Source organism: Lytechinus variegatus, chromosome 1 (genome assembly GCF_018143015.1).
Source record: "Lytechinus variegatus isolate NC3 chromosome 1, Lvar_3.0, whole genome shotgun sequence".
Taxonomy (NCBI): domain Eukaryota; kingdom Metazoa; phylum Echinodermata; class Echinoidea; order Temnopleuroida; family Toxopneustidae; genus Lytechinus; species Lytechinus variegatus.
This window is the reverse complement of record NC_054740.1, coordinates 5,414,917-5,439,283: the sequence shown is the minus strand read 5'-3', so window position 1 is coordinate 5,439,283 and position 24,367 is coordinate 5,414,917. Positions and strand designations below refer to the sequence as shown.

The window sequence follows — 24,367 nt, the reverse complement described above, 5'->3', positions numbered from 1 at the left end:
TTCTTTCTCCCTCCTTTTTTTCTTTTCCCCGTTTTTACAAATTTTCCCCGTGAAATCCGCTAGCGGTGGGGGCTGCCCCCTGCCCCCGCCTGTTACGCCACTGATCGGAGCTCATTCCCCTTCCCCCGTGCTTCCCCTACCCCACCCCCATTTGCTCCCTTTTAATGCTCAATACTCTCAATCTCCGACGTTTCGCTTCGTCGGTACGGCTGCCCCAATTTTTCATTTTGATCGTGATTATAGAAGACACCATATCAAATGGTAAACATGGTCTCGCGTGCAAATATCTTGTGCCAACGAAGAAGATCAAGATTTTTTTTTAGGTTTTTGTGATCGTTGAATAAGGTCAGTAAGTAAATCATGTTGACTTCCAGGAGTTTTGTGAAGAAGACTCGGAAAGGAGGAGTGATGAAGGTTGTGAGGGAGCACTATCTGAGGGACGATATTTGGTGTGGATCCGCTGCTTGTTCCAAATGCCCGATGGACAAGACGGTCTTGGAGAAGGAGCCAGTGCCCGAAGTGGAAAACACGTTGTGCCGCTATCCTCATTATCTCCTTCTTGATACAAATGTAGTTTTGCATCAGGTGAGCTGCCCTCTTGAAAAGAATAGGATATCATGATTGGGAGCAATTTAATGGCTGCTCAATTACAATCAGTTGGAACAAGAACATCAAAGATTTATTATAAATCATTATTTATGGGCCTAGCAATGTTGCAATTTTATTCTTGGGATTAGCAAAACTTAAAAGTCATGAAAGTTTAAACTTGAGGGGGGAAAGTAAACTAAAAAAAGAAGAAAAACACTGGCATGACTGGTGAGTGGTAGTCTTGAAGTTGAGGACTCGATCCATAATGATGTCTTTTTTAAATTGGAGTCTGGAACTGCCCTTCATCATATATGTAAAGAGACACGTAAACAAATATGACAAAGAATCATGTAGGCCTAAATGGTTGTGATTTTATTAATCTCTACACCTTCCTACTAAAGGTACACGTCCACTAATACATTGTATATGGGAAACTCTCTCCACACAACAAACAATTGTCCATAGACTGTGTACAATGGATAGATCGTCTCCGCACAGCGATTCAGAGACAGCTGATTGGTCAATCGTGCAGATCACGTCCACGTGGTCCCAAAAATAATTCCTTCAGACTGCGTGCAGGAGTATCGGTATCCGGTCACGTTGTGAACGCGGGAAATGGTCTTGGTTCGTGATCGGATCGCTCTGGTATCGATCGAAAATGATCAAAACTCTGCAATTTCATGCATATTCACGCGACGCATGCTTACTATATTTTTATTCATCAATCGGCTCTCGGCAGTGGTTGGATGACGTCGTGTAATAAGCAAAAATGTACACGACCACTAGCGTTCACACTCCGTTATCCTTTGTACACAATTGTTCACTGTGCTCCAATATGGGAGACAATCTCCCGTATTGGAGACTTGCTTTGCCATAGAACAAAAGAAACAATACCAACAAAAGCATAGTTTTTTCCACCCAAAATTTTGTCTCCCTGACGTCAGAAGCCCATTTGTTTTGTGTGTGGATGACAACAAAAATCCTTATCAAAACAAAAGTAGATGGTGGATTTTGAAAGTAGGGGTAACTTTTCATGAGGAATCTTCTTGTCACATTTTTATTTGCCGCCAAGCTAATCTGTTTGCAGCAAATGTAAACAAAGGAAATTAGTCTCCCAAACTGGAGACTGTCTCTGAAATTGGATACCCCAAATCTTTACAAAATTCTCATATTGGAGATAATCTCTCTCATGGGAGACAGTCTCCCATATTGGCCGTGCGCCTCAACTGTCCTACGCCCACTTACACGTATTGCGTTAGTATAGTATACTAACCTCGCACCATGAACCGTGTTTGGCAGTGAATTTCTAAGTAGTGGGTCGCGCGTGCTGTGATCCCACTTCTGGTGTCCACAACACACGAATTCTATGGCTTGATTTTTCTGTGCGCAGCGGCATGTAATGAAACCTTGGGTGTCCTACGCCTAATGCGTAGAAAGGTTTAAAAAATTAGTCAACTAAAATGTTCAAAAATAAAGGTTTCTTACCAGACGGATGTCATGTAGATCCCTCCATCCAAATGTACACAACACAAATAAATAAGGTCGACCCTTGAACAGCTTATGTATGACTTGCATCCGGTTAGCGATGCCGTTTTGAAGAACAATTTATAGATAAAAATTATTTTTTCACAAATACTAACATTTATTACGTGATTATGAATTATAGTATAATACTGCTAATTATTTATAATCATGTAATAAATTTCTAGGTAAATCCATCTTTGTTTACATGTTCCTCTTATACATATATAGGAAGGGTGGTCCAAGACTCCAATGATGAAGAAGTATGTTTATGTATAAGTATTTAAAAAAGACATCATCATAAATATAAGTATTTAAAAAAGACATCATCATGGAGTCCTCAAGACTAGGTGAGTGGTGACATGATTTATTCTTGGCTTGCTCGCAAAAGTTGCATTTAAAATATGGTCTGACGTAGGCTTATAAATCTGCTGTTTTGGAGGAGTTTTTCAATATTTTCTGATTTTTTGGTCCTACACTACACAGATGGATGACGGTCATTTGCAATTAGGCTTGTAATGGTGGAGCAAACAACCACCGCTTACTACTGTACAGTGTCTGGAGAAACTAGTCTAAGGCCAGGGTGCACTTTTGCACCCTCCTCAATTACTCATAAATTTTGCTTTATGATGGGGAAAAAAGGAAGAAATAAAGATGAATTTATATCAAATACAATCAGCTTAAAAGCTTACCACCTTTCTGAAAAATATGCTGGAAAATAGCAAATTTTGATGACTAACAGATCTGGATCAGCCAGGTTCTTCTTTGATCGCCGTCAGCTACAACTCTTTCATACGCTCAGCTTTAGCTGTGCTGACGGCGATCGGAGAAGGTTGGGTGGGTGATACAAAGAGTATGATTGATTTGATCAGCCTCAAGTACATCAATGTCATAATTTTTTCTTTAATAGGAATTTGCACAATGTCCTTTGAATAGTAAGAGAAGCATAGTGAATTGTCAAGAAAACAGTGAATGTATGAATATACATCATATATAGAAATTTTGAACAAACATGTATATTAGATGTTGACATTGCTGGCTTTCCATAGTTTTGGTTGATTGGATCAATCATAACTCTTTGTAAGACAGGGCCCAGAAGTACAACTCCCACATCACATTGGTATCTAAATATGTACATTTCTTAAGGGTATTTTTCTCTATCTTTCACAGGTGGATATACTGGAGGACAAAGCAATTAAAAATGTCATTCTCCTGCAGACAGTCCAGAAGGAGGTATGGGCTAAATACAAATTTATTTATTAAAGGACAAGTCCACCCCAACAAAAACTTGATTTGAATAAAAAGAGAAAAATTCAACAAGCATAACACTGAAAATTTCATCAAAATCGGATGTAAAATAAGAAAGTTATGGCATTTTAAAGTTTCGCTTATTTTCAACAAAATAGTTATGTGAACGAGCCAGTTACATCCAAATGAGAGAGTTGATGACATCACTCACTCACTATTTCTTTTGTAATTCATTATATGAAATATGAAATATTTTTATTTTCTCGTCATTGTCATGTGAAATTAAGTTTCATTCCTCACTGAACACATGGAATTCCATTATTTTAACATTTTGTGCTTCAGGCAAGGAGGTCCTAATGGTCAAATTCGTAAAAATTGAAATACTGTATAATTCAAACAATAAAAAACAAAAGAAATAGTGAGTGAATGACATCATCGACTCTCTCATTTGGATGTAACTGGCTCGTTCATAAAATTATTTTGTTGAAAATAAGCGAAACTTTGAAATGTCATAACTTTCTTATTTTAAATCCGATTTTGATGAAATTTTCAGCATTGTGCTTGTCTGATTTTTCTCTATTGATTCAAATCAACATTTTTCTGAGGTGGACTTGACCTTTAAATTATGTGTGTATTAATTCTATAAAAAGAAGACTTGTGGTGTAGGTGTTTTCAAGATGGTATATTGTGAGAAAGTGACTGGAAATATGAGAATGTAGGGGAAGTGATGCCACTAAATCACGCAGAAGTGTAGAACAATCATAACAATCAGTTCTCATTTCTAAGAATTTTTTAGCTAAATATCTGAAAAATGCTAGTGCTGTCTGAAATTGCATTGATTTTTAGATGTCTATTTTATTAGGTTTCATCTCACACTGTTATTGGTAGTTCTTCTGTCACTGGGAGATAAATAATTAATCTGTTCAATTCAAGAATTTGCTTTTTAATCACATTATTAATTGTGATAACATTCAACAGTCATAAAATAAAATATCACTTTCTATTTTCAGGTCAAACACAGAAGTTTGCCATCGTACAAAAGGATACGAGATCTCATTGCAAATGACAAAAAGAAGTTCTATGTATTCACAAATGAACATCACAGGTGAGGATATGACTTCACTTTGATTTATCATCATTTATGGTCAATATTGTGGATTTTACAATTCACATTCTGTTTTAAAAATATTTTCAAAGTCAGAGAGATAGATGCCTATAATACAGACTTGTCCATGTGACTAAAATGCTGGATGCAAGTATTATATTTATAATCATTTTGGTATCATAAGTAAACATTTTTCTTGCTCTATTAAAGAGAACTATTGATAGGATTTAATATGCCATGATCATCCTCTGCACAATTTTGTGCTTGATAAGTGTATAGCACATGTATTATCATTATTATTAAAACATGGTCAAGGCAGTGGCATGACATGGCTTTGAAATAAATCAGGTCAAGTTGTTTTTGCCAGGTTATGATCAGGTAGGAGTATTACAACACTGGTATTATAAAATTTTCTGTTGCCCACAGGCCTGGTTGCCCATCTTACTCAGTGGGCATTAGGGTGGAGCTGTCATGAAACTTGTTAGCAAAATCAACTAGAAATAGGTAATGAATATCATCTTGGCCATTAACTTGGCAAGATTGCTGTAGCTTATTGTAGAGGCTTGTTGCTATCGATAACAAGCTTTATTCAACATGACTAGTCAAGTATTGTGTTTCATGAAGCTTCTTTTGAATGATTTTCACTGACTGATTGTGCAGAGCCAATCAGATCCAAGGATTTCAGTAGCTTATAACATTTTCAGTGGAAATCGCCGGCTTCATGATTCATGAAATGCTCCCTGGAGGGCCAGTTAGGAGATCACAACTAAGTCTGCAGGCACAGACCCTGATTGAAACTTTGATCAGCGAGTGTGTCTCCACGCAAAGACTAGCAGATACAAAACTTGCTGTCTGAGCGAGAGGGCCTTCAGTACACAAGGCATGAGTAGGCTGCACATTCAGACCTTTAACTCGAGTGAAGGGTTTGCACTGCAGACTAGTCACAACTTGCCCTTTATCATTATTTCCTTTTCCACAGAGAGACATATATTGAGATAGAACCGAAGGAATCTCCTAATGATTTCAATGATAGAGCAATACGGAAGAGCCTTACTTGGTATGATAATCACTTCAAAGACACTGAGATCAAGATTGTCCTGCTCACCAATGATGTTGATAATAGAGATAAAGCAAGGAAAGAGGGTTGTAAGGCATTCACAGGTAATTATAGAGATGGCTTAATATGCCAGACTTGGAATTAAGAATAACATTTTCTGTTTCAAGGCTTGCAATAATCCAAGGCCATGACCATGGCCTTGTTGACTGGCCTTCACACTGCTCTCATTTGACTTGGAGATCTGGGGCCCGTCTTACAAAGAGTTGCGATTGATCCAATTAATCGCAACTATGGAAAGCCAGCAAAGTCAAAATATAAAATGCATGTTTGTTCAAACTTTTTTCTAGATATGGATGTAAATCCATAAATTGATTTTTTTGACACTTTGGTGTGGTTTCCTTTATTTACAAAGGTCATTTTGCAAATTTCATGGCGAAAAAATTATGGATTTCCGTAGAGTTACGATTGATTGGATCAGTTGTAGCTCTTTGTAAGACTGGGTCCTGTTGTGCACTTTCTAATTTTTTCCCATTCATCCTGTAATATGTAAATGTGCCCTAGATAGAAAAGTGGCCTTGCCCTAAAGATGTGAAATTGACCTGTTGTTTAACAAAGTTGCATTGCAAAGTGAGATTGCAGTCATCAAATTCCTACAGTTTTTTTGCAGTGAGAGCTTGCATCTATAACTGTACAATAAATCTTTTGTCATTTGGTTTGATGTGGGGATGTGTCTGTATGGAGGGAGGGGGGGAGTCAAATGAAGCTTTTGAAATGATCAGTTTAAAGCCTTTTATTTTTATGTTTTGTTAAATCCCCCTAAAAAAGAAAAAAAAAATTGTGAAAAAAAAAATTGTAGTAATGTATTTCACTGTTCCAGTATATGAACAAGTATGTTCCTGTGATGTATATGGTAGAATGTTTGTTTTGTTGTTACAGTCAATGAATATGTGAAGGCAATGGAAGGCAGACCTGAGCTGATGGACAGACTGGCTCAGATTGAAACCAAGGAAAGACAACGCAAGGCTGTAAGTCGCTCCATACAAAGCATTCAATCATTACCATGTAGGGCTATTCTGTTTATCAATATCATTGAATAAATACCTGGCTCAAATTTTTCAGACAACTCTAATTTCTGACCAGTTAATCATATCATTTAAATCCACCACAGCACTTGGGTCTTTGGCAAGGCTTTAATCTATATTTGCCACTCTTCACCCAAGTATAGTAAATGGGTACCGGGTAAGAAGAAATTCCATGAATGTTTGTGCACCTGATTAGGGTAGGCGTGCTACAGTTAAACTAATGGTATGCAGCCCATTGTGAACATTATAATATTGTCTTCATTATTATTTTTTCATATTCATTCAGAGGCAATTAAAGTTGCTTTAAAAAGCAACAAAAAATTAATGCACATGTTCCAAATACACACTTCTCCATTGTTGAAGGTCTGTTTACATTGATATTTGGATTCCTGTGTGGTTGCAAATCTTCTTTCAATGTGTCCCTGGGTTATTGAAAATATCAATAATGTAATCACCTAAAGTGACTTTTGGCTGCGATTGTTTGAATTTCTTGGCATATTTGATCTTCTCCATTGATAGAATGATAGTGACATCACAGCACCAGGAGGCAGGAACGTTCTCTATCCAGAGCATCTTAGCTCATGTGAAATCAACACTGGTATCAAGGAAGGGAGATACAAGAAAGGGACATTCAAAGCAAGCAGAGAAAATTTTAGGGAGGGATACGTCAGTGTACAAGGAATGGAGAAAATGGTAAGAGTACAAGCTTGTCAGGTTTAGAAGTTAGTAGTAAGGGAACTTTGTTTAAAGAAAACAAAATCAGAGAAAGGGACTTTAAGAAAAGTGTATAAACTCATAGACCTGAGTTCATAGTCTAGAAACATGGTTTGTTCTGATTTCATTGTGATTAAGCACATAAAGCCCATTAAATGATATTGTTTATCCCACAGTTAAATGAAATTACTCACAGCTCTATAAAAAATTACGGAAATGAACCATGGTTATAGTGGTAGCAATTATTTATGGTCAGTTATTTGGATGATATGACTATTTGTACAGTGTGAGGGAGGAAGAAATATTACCTTAAAGTGATACCTCTGAGGCTGTTTTATAAGGACTTACAACTATGGTAACATTGCAGTTGTCATAACTACCATTTTTTTTTTAATTGTGGTTGGTTGCCAATCCCTGTTACGATGGTAGTTGCCATAATTTCAAACTCTGTATTGAATTGTAACTCTTGTAATTTAAACAAAGGTTTTCATAAAAGGACTGGCCAACCAGAACAGAGCTGTGCAGGGTGATATTGTAGCAGTAGAAATTCTTCCAGAGTCTCAATGGACAGCGCCCTCTACTGTTATTGCAGAAGACAAGGGATCAAAAGAAGATGTACTAGATGAGGTGAGATGTTGTAGGATTTTGAAATATTTCTATTCATTAACGGTAATGCAACAAAGTAAAACCCACCAGTAGCGTAATGAGCAAAAAAATTTGAGGTGGCCAGATGTGGTGTATAGGGTAAAATTTATAAAAAGCTGCAAACATTTTGAACTTTTTCATGCAAAAATATGATTTTATTACAGATTTTGATGTACTATTCAGAACAATGTATTTCTCACCTTTCCATTTGTTTAATTTTGTCCTCTCCTTTTTTTCTTTGTTGTGAAGCCCCTCCCCCCATTTGTAGGCATTGAAACCGACAAATAAAATGAGAGGGATCATGGGCTTGTATACTGAATTGACCAGGCCAGAACATGCCTGCAAGTTGTTACTGAGATGCTTATATGGGATAAACTGATTGGTTCACTTGCAGTAATTTGAAACCAGCCTGGATTTTATCTAGCATATCTATTCTTGTTTGAAGATTTCATGATGTCACATTACATAAAGTTTTCAAATAGTATTCAGTATTCCTTTGTATTTCTTGTAATTCACTGTTTTTGTTTTTGTTATAACTTCCATGTCATTGTTTAATAAAGTTTAACGTTAAACTGACAGTGCTAATGTTGCTCATTCCTAATTTGAGTAAAAATTCTATCTTTCAGGATACTGACAACTCAATCAGCAGTCCTAAGAAGGGAGCAATACCTACATGTCGCGTTGTTGGTATCATCCAGCGTAATTGGCGGCCATTTTGTGGTGTGATTATGCCTCCTGCAGTCCAAGGGGTGAGAATTATCTTCTTCTTTCTTTGTGGCAGAAACTGTATTGTGTACAATCTTTTGAAGCTCGTCTGGGTCATGAAATGATATTCATACATATTTTCCAAAGGTGACGAGTTTAAAAAAATTGGCAAACAAGAAACTTTGGCTTGTATTCTCAAGTCAGGTTCAACTTAGACCATGGTCTCACTTTGCAAAAAATTGTGGGAGCCAAAAATTTCAAAAATTCTTTTCACATTGTATAATTTTTTTTTACTATTTTGTTTCCTTTGAATTCGCATTGAAGAAAAATACCTCAATGTATTTCAGTTATCATTCCCAGATAGTTTGAGTGTCATTTGAGTTAATGATTTGGATGTGTACTGTTAGGGATTTGTGCCACAATTGGCTCTTCGTAGTTAAACCACACTTTTAAACCACGATTTAATTTAAACCCGACTTCAGAATACGGGCCTATATCTATGTCTGTTAGTGGTTTTGGTTGGAAATGTTTTGATGCTAGTTGATTTATCATTAATTGCAATATATATATGTACACTGTATTTTCACAAAAGATACCTATAAAGTAAATGCAGTCCAAACTCATTAATTAGGCTTTCATGTCGGGGATAACTCTATTAAATGGCCTTGTCTCTGGCCAACATGCCTTTCTACAATTTCACAGAGAAAGAGAAATGTTGGAAATTTTCTGTTTGATTATATTTCAAAAACATAAAAAGTATGTACTGGTGAAATCATTATTTAGGAACACTAAGCATGACATGCCCTTGATACAGCAACTAAGATATGAAGGAATAAAAGTAAATTTGATTGCTATCGTTGTAATTCTGATCTATGTTCTCTTTTAGGGCACCAGACATCTCTTCATGGCAGCTGAACGGCTTATACCAAAGATCCGTATTGAGACACAGCAATATGAGACATTGAAAGGTAATAGGATCATAGTCAGCATAGACTCATGGCCAAGAGATTCTAGGTATCCTCTAGTGAGTATTAATTTCATCAACTTATTTTAGGGTGGGTGAACAAGGCCATAGGCTAGTCTTATAATCCATCATCCTTTAGCAGTTTGAGAAATGCAGTGGCAAGCCTTAGTGATAGGAATCATAGTTGGCATAGATTCATGGCCAAGAGATTCTAGGTATCCTTTTCTGGGTATATATTTCATAAACCTAATTTAGGGTGGGTGAAAAAATTTGAGGTCATATGTCAGTCTTTATAATCCATTATTCTATAGCAGCTAACGAAATGCAGTGGGAACTCTAAGCCAGCGATAGGAATCATAGTTGGCATAGATTCATGGCCAAGAGATTCCAGGTATCCTTTTCTGGGTATATATTTCATAAACCTAATTTAGGGTGGGTGAAAAAATTTGAGGTCATATGTCAGTCTTTATAATCCATTATTCTGTAGCAGCTAACGAAATGCAGTGGGAACTCTAAGCCAGTGATAGGAATCATAGTTGGCATAGATTCGTGGCCGAGAGATTCTAGGTATCTTTTTCTGGATATATATTTCATAAACCTAATTTAGGGTGGGTGAAAAAATTTGAGGTCATATGTCAGTCTTTATAATCCATCATTCTATAACAGTTGGGAACCCTAAGCCAAACGATATGGAGATAGTGGGCATAGATTCATGGCTTAGAGGTTCTAGATATCTAGCGAGTATACATATCGGAAACCTATTCTCATGTTGATGAGATATTTTGGAGAATCGGGCTATACATGTGTCAAATCAAGAATTAGTAGATAAGATGAGGGGCCCACTTTAGAATGAGAGAAACCAAAAATACACTGCAACTTGATTTTCAGGTAATCAGAAGTGTACAGTGTATAAGTACTTTAGTTATGTTTAACCTCAACATTTTCTACAACAGGAACATGACTGTTCACTGGGTCACAGTCTACATGTATATAGATCACTGACTAGCATTTCATGATTTTTTTGTCAGTGACTCTCACTGAGCTTCTGAATCTATTGGATCTGATCTCTGAAAAAAAATTACAAGTCACTTTATGACATCATCCCTTGGACACATGGGATGTCAGTAGGTAAGTATGTTTTGGGCGTCGTGGTCGAGTGGGTATGACTCATCTTTTATTCTGAGGAATGTGGGTTCAATTCCGAACCATGGCATGTTAACAGCAAGAAATATACACCCTTTTGCTGCACTCAACCCAGGTGAAATGAATGGGTATTCCTTGAATGCTTGAGTGTGTATATACCAATTGTCAAGCTCAGAGTATATTAATACTATTACTACGCTATATAAATGGTCCATGTTATTACTATTGCAACTGAATGCAAATCAACTTCAAATTTGGGTTTAATCAAAGGACTTATGCTTGAAATTAGGACTTAGCTTAATTTAGAATTGAACTTTAAAATTCTTGCAACCCCAAGTAGGCCTGGGAAGAATAACCTTTTCGCCTTTCGAAGTTGGCCAGTGTAAACAATCAAATAGTTTGAAAAGTTGTTATTCTTGGATTATCAGAAATCACAAGAAAACTTCTCTATGTTCATGACCTACCATTGGTCACACATAATGAGCGAGCTGACTCAATTGAGTGATTCAGTCGAGTATCCCAATACAGCGCCTATGATATGCACATCAACATAGCTGAATGATGCACGGTTACCGAGGCAGCTTGTTATCTTTCACTTTGTTGTCAAATTCAAAGATTATAGCCGTTTACGTTCGATAATGGAATGTCTTAAATCAGTAGTCGATGACATCTGGCGATCATTTGATTAGTGTAAAAAGTACATTGAAGTACATGTATTAGGTTGCCGATTGTTGATACACTGATCCGATGCATCGATTGTTTAAGTTTTACTCTCAGGACAATCAAACCACAATTAGACTTTTTGAATTATTTCATGCTTTCACTACATGTTTCTAATCAGTTTCATATCAGGAAAAATGAGGGTGCAAAATGTATTAGCTTCAGGAGTTTGTAGAGATAATAAATTTTTTTTTTGAAATTGTGATGAAGAAATCCTTATATTGTGGATACCTAAGTCCGCTTTGCAAACCTAAAGTTTCAGGAAAGAAGTATCTACAAAAAAATGTACATGGAATTTGACTGTTTTGCTTTTCCGATGGCGGCGACTACAGTGGGGACAGCATCTTCAACATTGAAATCTTAACCAAGGTTAAAGTTTTTTAGATGTCATCATAACTTCATGAAACTCAGATAAGAGTAATCAAGTGTCACTGAACATCCTGTGTGAGTTTCAGGTCGCATGACCACGGTCAACTTTCATTTAGTGACAGTGAACAAAGTATTTTGTTTATATCATCCAAGTGTTGTTTTTTTGTGAGTTATTATTAATCTTTTCAAAGTCAGCACTGCTGCCATGTTGAATCGTCTAATGCAGGCGAGCCCGCCAGAGGCATGCTACTTGTTAATTTTATTTCTCTCCCTTCATCTCAGGGTCATTTTGTTCGTAACCTTGGTGCAATTGGAGACAAAGAAACTGAAAATGAAGTGTTGTTATTGGAGCATGACGTTCCCCATCTTCCTTTCTCTGAAGCAGTGCTAAGTTTCTTGCCAAAACTGCCATGGACAATCACAAAAGAGGTAGGTTTATTGAAGCAGCATGAGAAGATCTGGGCCCTGTCTTACAAAGAGTTGTGATTTATCCAATCAATCACAACTGTGGAAAGCCAGCAAAGTCAACATATAAAATGCATGTTTACCAAAAAATTTCTAGGTATGAATGTATATCCATAAATTCATTGATTTCTTGACAATTTGGTGTGTTCTCCTTTGTTTACAAAGGACATTTTGCAAATTTCCTGTAGAAAAAGTTATGACACTAATGGATTTCAATAGAGTTACGATTTGATTGACCCATGTATACCAGTAGATACCTTCCCTCTATTCTTCTTGTGATATAGCATGAAGCTGCAAGAGAAGATCTGAGGCATATAGACATCTGCAGTGTATATTCTCCAAGCTGTACAGATATTGATGATTCTCATTATTAGGTTAGTAGGAATACTGAATTACCTCCCACTATTCTTGTGATGTAGGATGAAGCAGCAAGAGAAGATCTGAGGCATATAGACATCTGCAGTGTCGATCCTCCAGGGTGTACAGACATTGATGATGCTCTTCATTATAGACCATTGGAAAATGGCAATGCAGAGGTGAGTCCTTGTTGGAATGCTTCCCAGGGAGTGGTTTGTGCATTGTGTGCGGGAAAGCTAGGATCTGATGAGCAGGGTGAAAGCATTTTTTTAGCACTTAAAAGTCTGTTTTGATGTATTGAGTGCTATATGAAAGTGGAATATTATTATCATTATTACTTTTATGAGAATACAACATGGAGTTGGGGTTGTTTTATTTTAGTTAATGCTCCTTCAAACTTGGTGCTACAAAGCTTGGCAAAATTTTGTTTGCAAAACTAATGAAATATAATTAACTAAAAAAAATGTTGCAAAGCCATGTTTCCACACTTAGATTTTCAGTGATTGTTCATGGTATCAATTTTTTGTCAGGTTGGTGTTCACATAGCTGATGTCAGTCACTTTATTAAGCCAGGAAATGCCTTAGACACTGAGGCCTGTAACAGAGGTACAACAGTTTATCTTGTTGACAGGGTAAGTTTCATTACTACTTCTACTTTTATACTTCATCGTTTTAAAGACTGAAGCATTTGGATAAGTGTTTGTTGAGTGGTGCTTCTGACGGTGGATTCGAGAATTGCTTTATTGTCATGACAAAACCTCATATCTAACATTTTGGGGAACAAAATTATTTCTTGTATGATTAGAGAATTCCTTAATTGATACTCTGTTTTAATCTGTACTCTCTATCTTATAAATGTGAAGTAACTACGCCACCCTAAAGGGAATGAGATCCATTGGATTGTGTATAATGGCAAGAATGTTAAACACAAATTCAACACAAGAAAAATCTCTTAGAGTAACCTCAAAATTCTGGCTACTGACTGCAGCCTTTCTTGGCAATGTGACCTGAGCTGACCTTAGTGACATAATGATTAATGGTCAGCTTATTGACATTTGGAAGCACTTTTCACCCTCTGTCCTTGTGGAAAGAAGGTTTGAACACTGAGATGTTTTCTTGTGTTAAACTTTTTTTTTCAATCAACATATGAACTTTCATCATTGCATGATTGATATTTCATTAACCGTCATTATAGCTGATTGGGTGGTACCAATTCTTTGGAGTTCCAGTGTATGGTACTTCGAGGGGTGATGAGGTGAGATTTGCTTTCACCAATGACCCCTGGGGTTGTTTCACAAAGATTTAATTACATGTATAACTTAAATGGCACGTAAATACTGACGCGTATCTGAAATGCAACGCGCAATCTAATTGATCAATATGCTGTAGTGCGCATCCTCTTTGCATGATCTGACCAATGCGGTCATGTCTTTTATACCGCGCGCAACTAGGCATATTAGTGCGACTCTAAATCATGCTTAAATCTGTTTGAAACACCCCCCTGTTGGGTGTTTCATAAAGCTGTTCATAAGTTACTAGCGATTTAATGAAATTGGTGATCATATTTTGTGGTAAATAATAATGATAATATAGGGTATTTATATTGTGCACATATCCACCCTGTTAGGTGCTCAAGGCACTCCTATATTACCCGGCTAAGCTAGGCGTTCATAGCGCACACAGCTTTTAAAGGAATTACTTCCTACTGGTACCCATTTACCTCACCTGGGTTGAGTGCAGCACATTGTGGATCAGTTTCTTGCTGAAGGAAATTACGCCATTGCTGGGATTCGAACCCACGACCCTCTGTTTCAAAGTCCGAAGACTAATCCACTGGGCCACAATGCTCCACATGATACACACCAGATTTTCATTGATGGTGATGGTAGTGAGGATCACCAATCTTATTTGTAAAGTCGCTAATAACTTACACACAGCTTTATGAAACACCAGGAGTTCATTAATATCAGGTTCATGTAGATCTCTCTTCTATATAAAAATAAAACAGTCACTTCTTCATTATCATTATCTGTAATTTTATTTCATTACTGTCTTATCAACAGAGGATAGACATGGTACCAGATCTTCTTAGTTCTAACCTCTGTTCTCTGAGGGGTGGTGAGGTAAGGTTTGCCTTCTCAACACTCTGGGAGATGACCCCTCAAGCCGAGATTGTCAATGTTAGATTCACAAAGAGCATCATCAAGTCCAGGGTAAGACTTGTACTGAATATCTCTACTTTAGATAAATTTGTCTATGGATTCCTTATTATTTTTAAAATTTGGTGTGTAAATTTATTCTTCATCCTATCACAAATGGGCTCTTGAAATCATTGACGGTGTTTGCATTTCAGGACCCTGTAACATCAAGATTAGAATTGATAGTTAGAGGGATTTCATTTGAGTAGTGATTTCTCTATGACTTTGGGCAATGTTATAGTTCATGCATTTCTGTACATCCTCTGAATTTGTATACATTGATATGTTGTCATGTACATGTGCGATTTTTGTTAGCGCAAGAGTGCGCTTTGTGTAAGAAAAGAAGATCCAAGGTAATCGTATGATTTATTGTCTCTATTTCTTTGTTTTCTTTTATATTATTGATGGAGTAATCGTGATATAGTCATATCAGGAAGGTCATTGTCTTAAGCTCCCCCTCTGATATGACAATATGTAAACCACTATTTTGTAAGGGGAAGCACTTCTTGTCAGAAATGAATGCATTCGTCATCACGTGTGACCTACCCTCTAGTTGGTAAAATTTTGTATTTCCTTCATCTCTCTGTACATGTATATGTAAAGATTGTTCATTTTTTTTTACTGAGAAATAAAAAAAAGTCTCATTGATTTCTCATTGTAGGCAGCATTCACGTATGAAGAAGCGCAGAACAAGATTGATGATAAATCCCAGAATGATGCTCTAGCAATAGGTCTAAGAGGACTCAACAGGATGGCCAAGATACTCAAGCAAAAGAGAATTGATAATGGGTAAGTGGTGTTGGTTTTCTTCTCCCTTCTCCCTCTCTTCCCAATCCCCTTCCCCTCCGTCCTTTTTTTAGTCATTCAATTATGAAATACCATTGACTATCTAAAAAAAGAATGGAGAAGGAAACAGCATAATTTCTCAAACATTTCATAAACTGATATCTGGGGCCTGTTACAGAAAGATCTGCAATCAAACACAAATCTAGAAATCATACACAACATTGATTTCAACCAATCAAAAGCGTGCATTCAGGATTTGCGCTTGATATTTTGAGATGGGTTCTGACACAACTGTTTTTGCAACAGGGCCCTGGATGTGCCAATCTTCAGGGAGATGCCTGATTTCAGACCCTGACAACTTCCCGTTTCAGGAGGTTTTTTCAGGATTTATTGTACAGCAAAAATAATGCTTTCATATGTTCTGATGCATGTTTCATAAAGCTGTTCATAAAGTTATGCACTACTTTATGCACGACTAGTCCATGTTTTTAGGAGTTAAAGAGAAATGTCAGTAATTGCAGTAAACACTGATTTCATGAGAAAGTCTGTAAAACCAGGCTTAATTGTCAGAATATCATCGAGGATCTAGATCTGGTACAGTTACATGAACTGAACTTTGTGAAATCTTGAAATCTACGCTGAAAAACGTTCACTCTGAAGATCACCAACACAGATGTGCACACGTGGGACAGTGTATTATTATTGCTGAAATAAAGACCCGACGGAAGTGACCGAATCCGTGCTTATTTTGCTTATTTCTCAGCAATTACACAATTTCTTCCAGAGTCCTTTGGCACACATTTTTTATTCATACAAATTGGGTGGTCATTATATAAGATTCTGTAAAAAGTCATTTTGAGATCGTTACCAAAACTGGAATTTATCTTTAAGGCAGCTACATGAAGATATACTATTCAGTATGAGAAAGGGTCACCAGTCTTGTGTGTGAAGTCTTTCTTTCTTAACTTACCAACACCTACCTTGCTTCTTTTCAGGCCCGGTAACTGACCGGTATCTCCCTGTGATATGTCTTCTTGATTATTTTGTACTTTTGTAACCCAAGAAGAAGAAGACAGTGTTAAACTTAACAGGATATAATCATTCAACAAGGTAGTAACATTGAAAGATGGATTTACAGCATTTCTTGTTTCTGTCATTATTTGTATTTTCAACTAAGTTTTAGCCGGAGTAAATGACAGTAATATCCTGGTTACTGGTCCTCTTTGTAAACAGCTATTATACTAATGTAAGAAAATCTGCACATTTCTTTCGTTGTGAAGTCTGCCCAGTGTCTTTCTCCTCTTGATCATCCAATATCAGTGTAAAAAAAACAAAAGGAGAATTGGAATAGGAAAGAGGTTGAGAGAATTTTCTGCTGAAAGAAGTAGCAAAAGAGATAGGAGCAAATCTCAGTCCCCTTTATTTACTCATTCTCTGTCATGTCTTCCTCTACAGAGCTCTGACGTTAGCATCATCTGAGATCCGATTCAGTATGGACAGTGAGACTCATGATCCTATTGAAGTTGAGAGGAAAGTCATGAGGTAAGTCAACCACGTCAGGCAAACTGGAGGGTGGTCTTTAGGCAATATCATGGTGGCAATGTGATTCTTTTACTGTTGTTTGTAGAGTTTATTCAACTAATCCAATGGTTTTTAGGCCTTGAATTTTGATATTTTGAGGGTAATTGGAAATACCACTTTCTTTGTGGCACATTACTGTACATATTACAGCACAAACAAGAAAAAAGAAAAAAAAGCACCAACCATCTCACATGTCAATGAAATGAGAATTAGACCTCTTAAAGGGGAAGTTCACCCTGAAGAAAACTTTGTTGTAAAAATAGCAGAAAAAGTAGTAAAAAATATTGGTAAAGGTTTGAGGAAAATCCGTTAAAGAGTAAGAAAGTTATTACAGTTCAAAATTTGGGATTTGTGACGTCATAAACGAGCAGCTGCCCCATGTGTTATGTGATATAAAATGTATGCATTTCAAATTTTGTATGGTTCCTGATGAATTAATTTTGTTTTCTTTTCATGATCGGGTGTGAAATGATTTGTCTATTGATATACAAAAGTTACATTGAAAACCATTTTCAATTTTCTGACGAAAATGACATTTCATTGATTTTTTACCATTCGCTATGTAGAAATGCTGCTCGCATATGACGTCACAAATCAAATAATTGAAATTCTAATAACTTTTTAATTATAATAACTTTTTAATTATTTGATGAATTTTTCTCAAACCATCGGCAATATTTTTTATTATTTTTTCTGCTCTTTTTACAATAAACTTTTTGTCAGGGTGAACTTCCCCTTTAATAGAGCATCCACGTCCATTGCATGGAATCGCCTTGGATTAATTCAACATATAAGGTTACATAAGGTTCAGTTCTGGACGCGGGATCTTCTGCTCCTCTATGTCCAGCTCCTGGTGATATACAGTGACGTTTGTAGAAATGGCACGGTCTGGGGAGGAACCCTATAATCAAATTTGAATTCTGCTTTACGCCACGAAAAAAATATCAATCCTCTTTTCAAATTGTAATATATCCTTAGACACTACTACAAACTCAGGAAGACTATTGCATTAGTTACAGAACATCAATGTTAAAAAAAGTTCTTATGTATAATCTTATCAGCTCTTATCTTGGAAAGCTTGTGTGTATGCCCCCTTGTATTGATGAGAGAATTATGAGAGAATTATTGTGGAGAATCTTAAAGGTTTCTATCATGTTACCCCTAGAGGTTGCTGGCTAATATTCTGGTGTCCCAGAAGATAGGGCAGGACATCCTACTCTTCCCTCTTAATCTTTGTAATCTATCTGCTTTCTTTCAGAGAAACCTACTCCATGGTTGAAAAGTTCATGTTGTTGGTTAAGTTGGCTAACATTTTGGTGGCCTAGAGCATTGAGCAGGACATCCTATTCCTCCATCTTCTTCTTAGTAATCTATCTGCTTTCTTTCAGAGAAACCAACTCCATGGTTGAAGAGTTCATGTTGTTGGCTAACATCTCTGTAGCCCAGAGGATAAGACAGGAGTTCCCTCAGAGTGCTTGCCTTAGAAGACATCCTGTTCCTCCACCTTCAAACTTCGAACCAATCATCAAGGTTGCTCTCACAAGGGTATGTCAAACATTTACAATAAATGATTTCTTTTAACCCTAATTCTCCGGGGGGGGGGGGGGGGGGGGGGCATAATGGCTCCCCTCGACAATGTTTGCGATGTATCTGCTGTGCAAAATTTTTTGACCTCGCCGCTCACTGACTTTTTGTCTCACCTGCGAAGCAGAGTGAGACTATAGGCGCCGCTTTTCCGACGGCGGCGGCGTCAACATCAAATCTTAACCTGAGGTTAAGTTTTTGAAATGACATAACTTAGAAAGTATATGGACCTAGTTAATAAAACTTGGCCATAAGGTTAATCAAGTATTACTGAACATCCTATTAGAGTTTCATGTCACATGACCAAGGTCAAAGGTCATGTAGGGTCAATGAACTTAGACCATGTTGGAGGAATCAACATCGAAATCTTAACCTGAGGTTAAGTTTTTGAAATGTCATCTTAACTTAGAAAATATATGGACCTAGTTCATGAAACTTCGACACGAGTTTAATCAAGTATCACTGATCATCCTGCATGAGTTTCACGTCACATGACCAAGGTCAAAGGTCATTTAGGGTCAATGAACTTTAGCTAAATTGGGGATATCTGTTGAATTCCCATCATAACTTTGAAAGTTTATGGATCTGATTCATGAAACTTGGACATAATAGTAATCAAGCATCACTGAACATTTTGTGCAAGTTTCAGGTCTCATGATGAAGGTCAAAGGTCATTTAGGGTTAATGAACTTTGGCCGAATCGGGGGTATCTGTTGAATTACCATCATAACTTTGAAAGTTTATTGGTCTAGTTCATTAAACTTGGATGTTAGAGTAATCAAGTATCACTGAACATCCTGTGCGCGTTTCAGGTCACATGACCAAGGTCAAAGGTCAATGAACTTTGGCCGAATTGGGTGTATCTGTTGAATTACCATTATAACTTTGAATGTTTATGGATCTGATTCATGAAACTTGTACATAAGAGTAATCAAGTATCACTGAACATCCTGTGCGAGTTTCAGGTCACATGATCAAGGTCAAAGGTCATGTAAGGTCAATGAACTTTGGCCATGTTGGGGTTTTTTGTTGAATAACCATCATATCTCTGTACGTTTATTGGTCTAGTTCATAAAAAGTGGACATAAGAGTAACCATGTATCACTGAACATCTTGTGCGAGTTAGAGTAGTATTCACAGTCAGCACTGCTGCTATATTGAACCACGTGATGCAGGTGAGACGGCCAAAGGCATTCCACTTGTTACTATGAAGTCTCGCGCAAATTTTGAGAGAAAATTTGTGACACCCGGGTACGTGGTTATGACATTACGCAACATTATGTAAGTGCATGTCAGACCCAAAATTGCTCATAAACATGATTTCATGTACAAATCCAATGCAAATTGTGTATTTAGCCAAAATTCATAAATATATCATTATTTCTACTTTTACTGACTAATCTGAATAAATTTTGCCATGTTTATGATCAGAATTAAGTCAGGAACGAATTCCTTCGAAAAAAACATAAGAAATCGGTCATGGTACCAGATATTTTCATTCACAATTGTTAGGAATGCTGTAAAGAATATTTTCACCAAAGAATAGCATTCCAGGAGCTTTATTTAGTAAATCAGAGCAAAAAGTATGATTTCATGAATAAATTAGCATAATTAATTCATATGAAATAGAAATATATGAATTCAGTGAAATTTACCAATGTAAGTGCTATTGATAGAGCATTTTTCACTGTAGCAGATCAACAAATGATTGTGAATTTGCAATTAAGTTCAAGGCATGATTGATTAGGAGGGATCCTTTCCAATTTTTCTGTGTATAGACAAAGCAATGGTGAATTGTGAAAGTCATCGTGAAAGTCTGCATCGGTCAAAGCCATTGTTGCACCATGTTGAACTTGTTTGAAGTTGTACTATTAATGAGATTTAACCCTAATTAGGCAGGGCCTTTTGGCTGTTCTGTGACCGGGGGGGGGGGGGGGATTCAACCCCCCCCCTTAGATCTTGGCCGCCGATTGCACGAGCGCTGCAATAATTTGCATGCTGGTAGTGTGCAATGTAATTTACAAGGCTGTATGGTAAAATTTTCCTAAATAATGAGATTTTATAGGAATTAATTATGCTAATTTATGCTTAAATCATACTTTTTGCTCCAATTCATAAAATAAAGCTTCTAAAATGCTAATTTTTGGTAAAAATATTCTTTGTAGCATTCTTAACAATCATAATTGAAAATAGCTTCATTTTAGGAAATCAATTTCTTATGTATTTTATTGTTTTATGAATTATGTATTTCTTTGTTTTTCAACCTTTTTTTCCTTTGTTTTTTTCACCAGATTTATTGCACAACGTTTTTGAAGCATAATTATGCTAAAATCAATTAATTTCAGCTGTTTAAAATCTCATAGACAATGTATGTAATGCATGTGTAATTGATATTATTATATCCTGATATTCTATTAAGTGTTTTTTAATCTATGTATTAATCTTGAAAATTCTTATCACCATCTTGTTTTTGACAGGGCTTTGAATTGCAGGTTGACAGTGGTAAAGCACTCGCTGATTCCCTAGATAAGGCCAATATTCCTTCCATTCCATTCTTCAACCAGTTATTACGTATGATGACAACGCGATGTATGACACAAGCCCTCTACTTCAGCAGTGGGATGCTACAGGAAGATGAATACCTACATTTTGGTTTGGCCTCACCAATCTACACTCATTTTACATCTCCCATCAGAAGGTATGCAAAGATTTATGCAGTTATCTAATTTGACTTTTCCAACATCACCAAAATTTGCGGTTCTGTATATTACCTTTGCTGCTCATAAAAACCCCACCAAAATTGTGAATAATAATAACTACTAAACATACACAATGAGTACAGAGTGGCAAGAATATCAACATGAATATGCAAAAAAAAAATGTTTGCTTGTTCAGTTGTTGAATAAAAGCAGTCAGTGATTAACCCCTCAGTCTTTGATTTTACAGATACTCTGACGTGATTGTCCATCGGATGTTAGCTGTTGCAGTCGCAGCTGATTCCTGCTACCCAGATCTCTTGGACAAGACCAAGATTCAGGTGAATATGTGCATGAATAAATCTGATTACTACAAAAGGGAAGAAATCAGGCCACCATTTCATGAAATCTATCAGCACTTATACAATATTTAGTGACGCAGTAACCGGAGTAAAAAGTCAGAAACCAGTGCTTGTTTAACCAAGGATTTCACTGAAAATGTCAGATCTTAAAATGTAGTTAGCACCTGCATCTCTCATGAAAAGGTCCCAGGGTTCAGTATCATGAAAGTGTCCTTACAAAGCTTGTCATTTATGTTGTTGGTTCAAAATGAGATACTGGTATATATGAAACCTGTTTGGAAAATATTGTTAGCCTGAAACTTTTAAGATTATTCATAGATTTAAATAAGAAAATGATATAATGTCACTTGGGTATTAATACCATTTACATGTATCTATATATTTGAAAAAATGATGGAATCTTATAAAAAAGCTGTATGTTAGAAATATGGCATTGATGATGACCTCATATTGTCTCAGACTCCTGGAAAGAATTATTTTAAAACAAAAGAATTTTACCACATAAATCTTTTTTAACTGTCCTCAAAATATTTTTATAAAAAGAAACAAGGTGATAATAATACTGTGGATAATGGTTATACAATTGTTCATATTCATTAATCTTGAAAGAACTGAATGACTTTATAAAATTTATGTAATGTAAATTGATAATGTATAATAGCAACATGCAATACATGATATGTCATTATCAATTGGTGATACATCATTGGAACATATGCCATGAAGTGAGACTTTGTAATTTGAAAGTGTACTTTGCGTAAATGTGAATATTTAGAATTCCATCTGTTCTCTATTCCTCTGTGTGTTTAGGAGATCTGTGACAATTTGAATTATCGTCATAGGATGGCACAGTATGCAGGTAGAGCATCAGTGGATTTACATACTCAGGTAGGAACTTACTGTGTGGTGTGAACATATCCGTGTATATGTGTGACTTTATGAAAGAGTCATTGGCCCGAATTCACTAAACCATCAGTTGAACCCATGGTCTATGCAGATTTCCTGTATAAATTACGCTTATTTACTGGGTATATTGAAAAATGTCCAATGCTGATGTGCGCTTTTGTCACAGTACACCAATTTTTTTCTGACTTATGATCTTATGATTCATTTACAGATCGAGCATACTGATCTTATGATTTTCCTTACAGATCGAGCATAATGATCTTAAACAAATGGGAGTAATGCCAAATAAAGCCTCTTTATTTACTATCTATTGTCCATGGCGGACTGCATTTGCATATTATGCATATTAATGAGTCAGAAAGAAGAGGATCGAGGGTATTTGAATTTCAGTTCATTGTGATTTAGCCGTGAACCAGAATAGCCTGGTGGTTAAGTCGCTGCCCGGAAAGCAGTAGATGGCAGGTTCGAATCCCACTGGTTTCAATTTTTTCTGACTTATGATTTATGATTTTCATACAGATCGAGCATACTGATCTCATGATTTTCATTACAGATCGAGCATACTGATCTTAAACAAATAGGAGTAATGCTGAAAATTTGTTTACAAATTGACACCAGCTGCGATTGGTTAAGTATGTTATTATATTCATGAGTCAACTGTTTTGAAGTAGTAAGTCCACTTTTCAACTGGTGGTTTTTGAATTTGGGCCATTTTGTTTCTCCAAGGATGTATTTGTGGTTGTGTAAACATTATTATTAGGCAGTGCTGCACCATCCCGAGTGTGCTCAATTTCGAGATTTTAGCCAGATCGGCCCTCTTCACGATTAATCTCGAGATTCAAGAAACCCTGTCTCCACCATCGCAAGAAGAGCGATTCCTGCTCGAGCAAGGCAACAAGCCCGATATTCCGAGCGTGCGCACTGTCAGATCATGGAGTTTCAACGGCCCGCGATTTTGAATAACTTCCCGCGATATGCAATCAATGTACTCCTTTCACTAGCACTTTCGGCGAATTTGACCGGTGTTATGCAGCAATCCTCTCAGCTCAGCCATGCTCAGCGAGTGAAGAAGTGATGTATTCTTTGTCAGATATTATGGTGGAGAAGGAGGCAACGACAGAGAGAGAGGGAGAGAAGGAGGAAAGGAATGCTATTTGCTCACATTTTGCGAAGGAATAAGACGACACTGCTGTCAGTGTTATTGACCATGACCATCGTCGATGACGAGCGGCCCCCCATTGGTCTGGTCTCTCCCAAAATCCATTCACTGGTGGGACACCATCGTTGCTGATTCGAGAATTGATGAACGCTATTCGCGATAATGTCTATTTGCGTGTATAAAGTTCACTTTAGCATGCGTTTGGTACGATTGCGATGTGTTTATGTTTTGATAAAGGCGGAAGTGGAACGTGAATTGCATTATGGACTGACGTCATGAATAAATTACCTCGAGTCCAATCTCGAGTGCATCTGCACCTATGAATTAGCTGGATAATCCATACAATAGCGCACTATTTTGCAAATATTCCCGAGTTGACTTGGGATTGCAATCTCGAGATTAATCCTTCGAA

At 36.7% G+C, this 24,367-nt stretch overlaps 1 protein-coding gene across 1 annotated transcript; it reads left to right on the top strand.

Moving 5' to 3' along the window:
- The first annotated feature begins 240 nt into the window (after positions 1-240).
- Positions 241-22,845, top strand: LOC121412948 (exosome complex exonuclease RRP44-like). The gene is made up of 19 exons (XM_041605741.1): positions 241-585; positions 3,280-3,342; positions 4,368-4,462; positions 5,442-5,623; positions 6,456-6,544; positions 7,121-7,294; positions 7,799-7,942; positions 8,587-8,709; positions 9,552-9,689; positions 12,144-12,290; positions 12,746-12,862; positions 13,214-13,315; positions 14,747-14,896; positions 15,543-15,670; positions 17,123-17,209; positions 18,637-18,793; positions 21,310-21,530; positions 21,779-21,869; positions 22,701-22,845. Exons 1-19 carry the CDS (start codon positions 361-363, stop codon positions 22,800-22,802), a joined length of 2,535 nt encoding a protein of 844 aa, XP_041461675.1. The 5' UTR covers positions 241-360; the 3' UTR covers positions 22,803-22,845.
- The last annotated feature ends 1,522 nt before the right edge of the window (positions 22,846-24,367 follow it).

Bases quoted from the DNA above. Each gene is read 5' to 3' on its own strand.
- LOC121412948 (XM_041605741.1), top strand. From the start codon at position 361: ATGTTGACTTCCAGGAGTTTTGTGAAGAAGACTCGGAAAGGAGGAGTG. The intron at 586-3,279 runs GTGAGCTGCCCT...TATCTTTCACAG, and splicing joins CAAATGTAGTTTTGCATCAG to GTGGATATACTGGAGGACAA. The intron at 14,897-15,542 runs GTAAGACTTGTA...TTCTCATTGTAG, and splicing joins AGAGCATCATCAAGTCCAGG to GCAGCATTCACGTATGAAGA.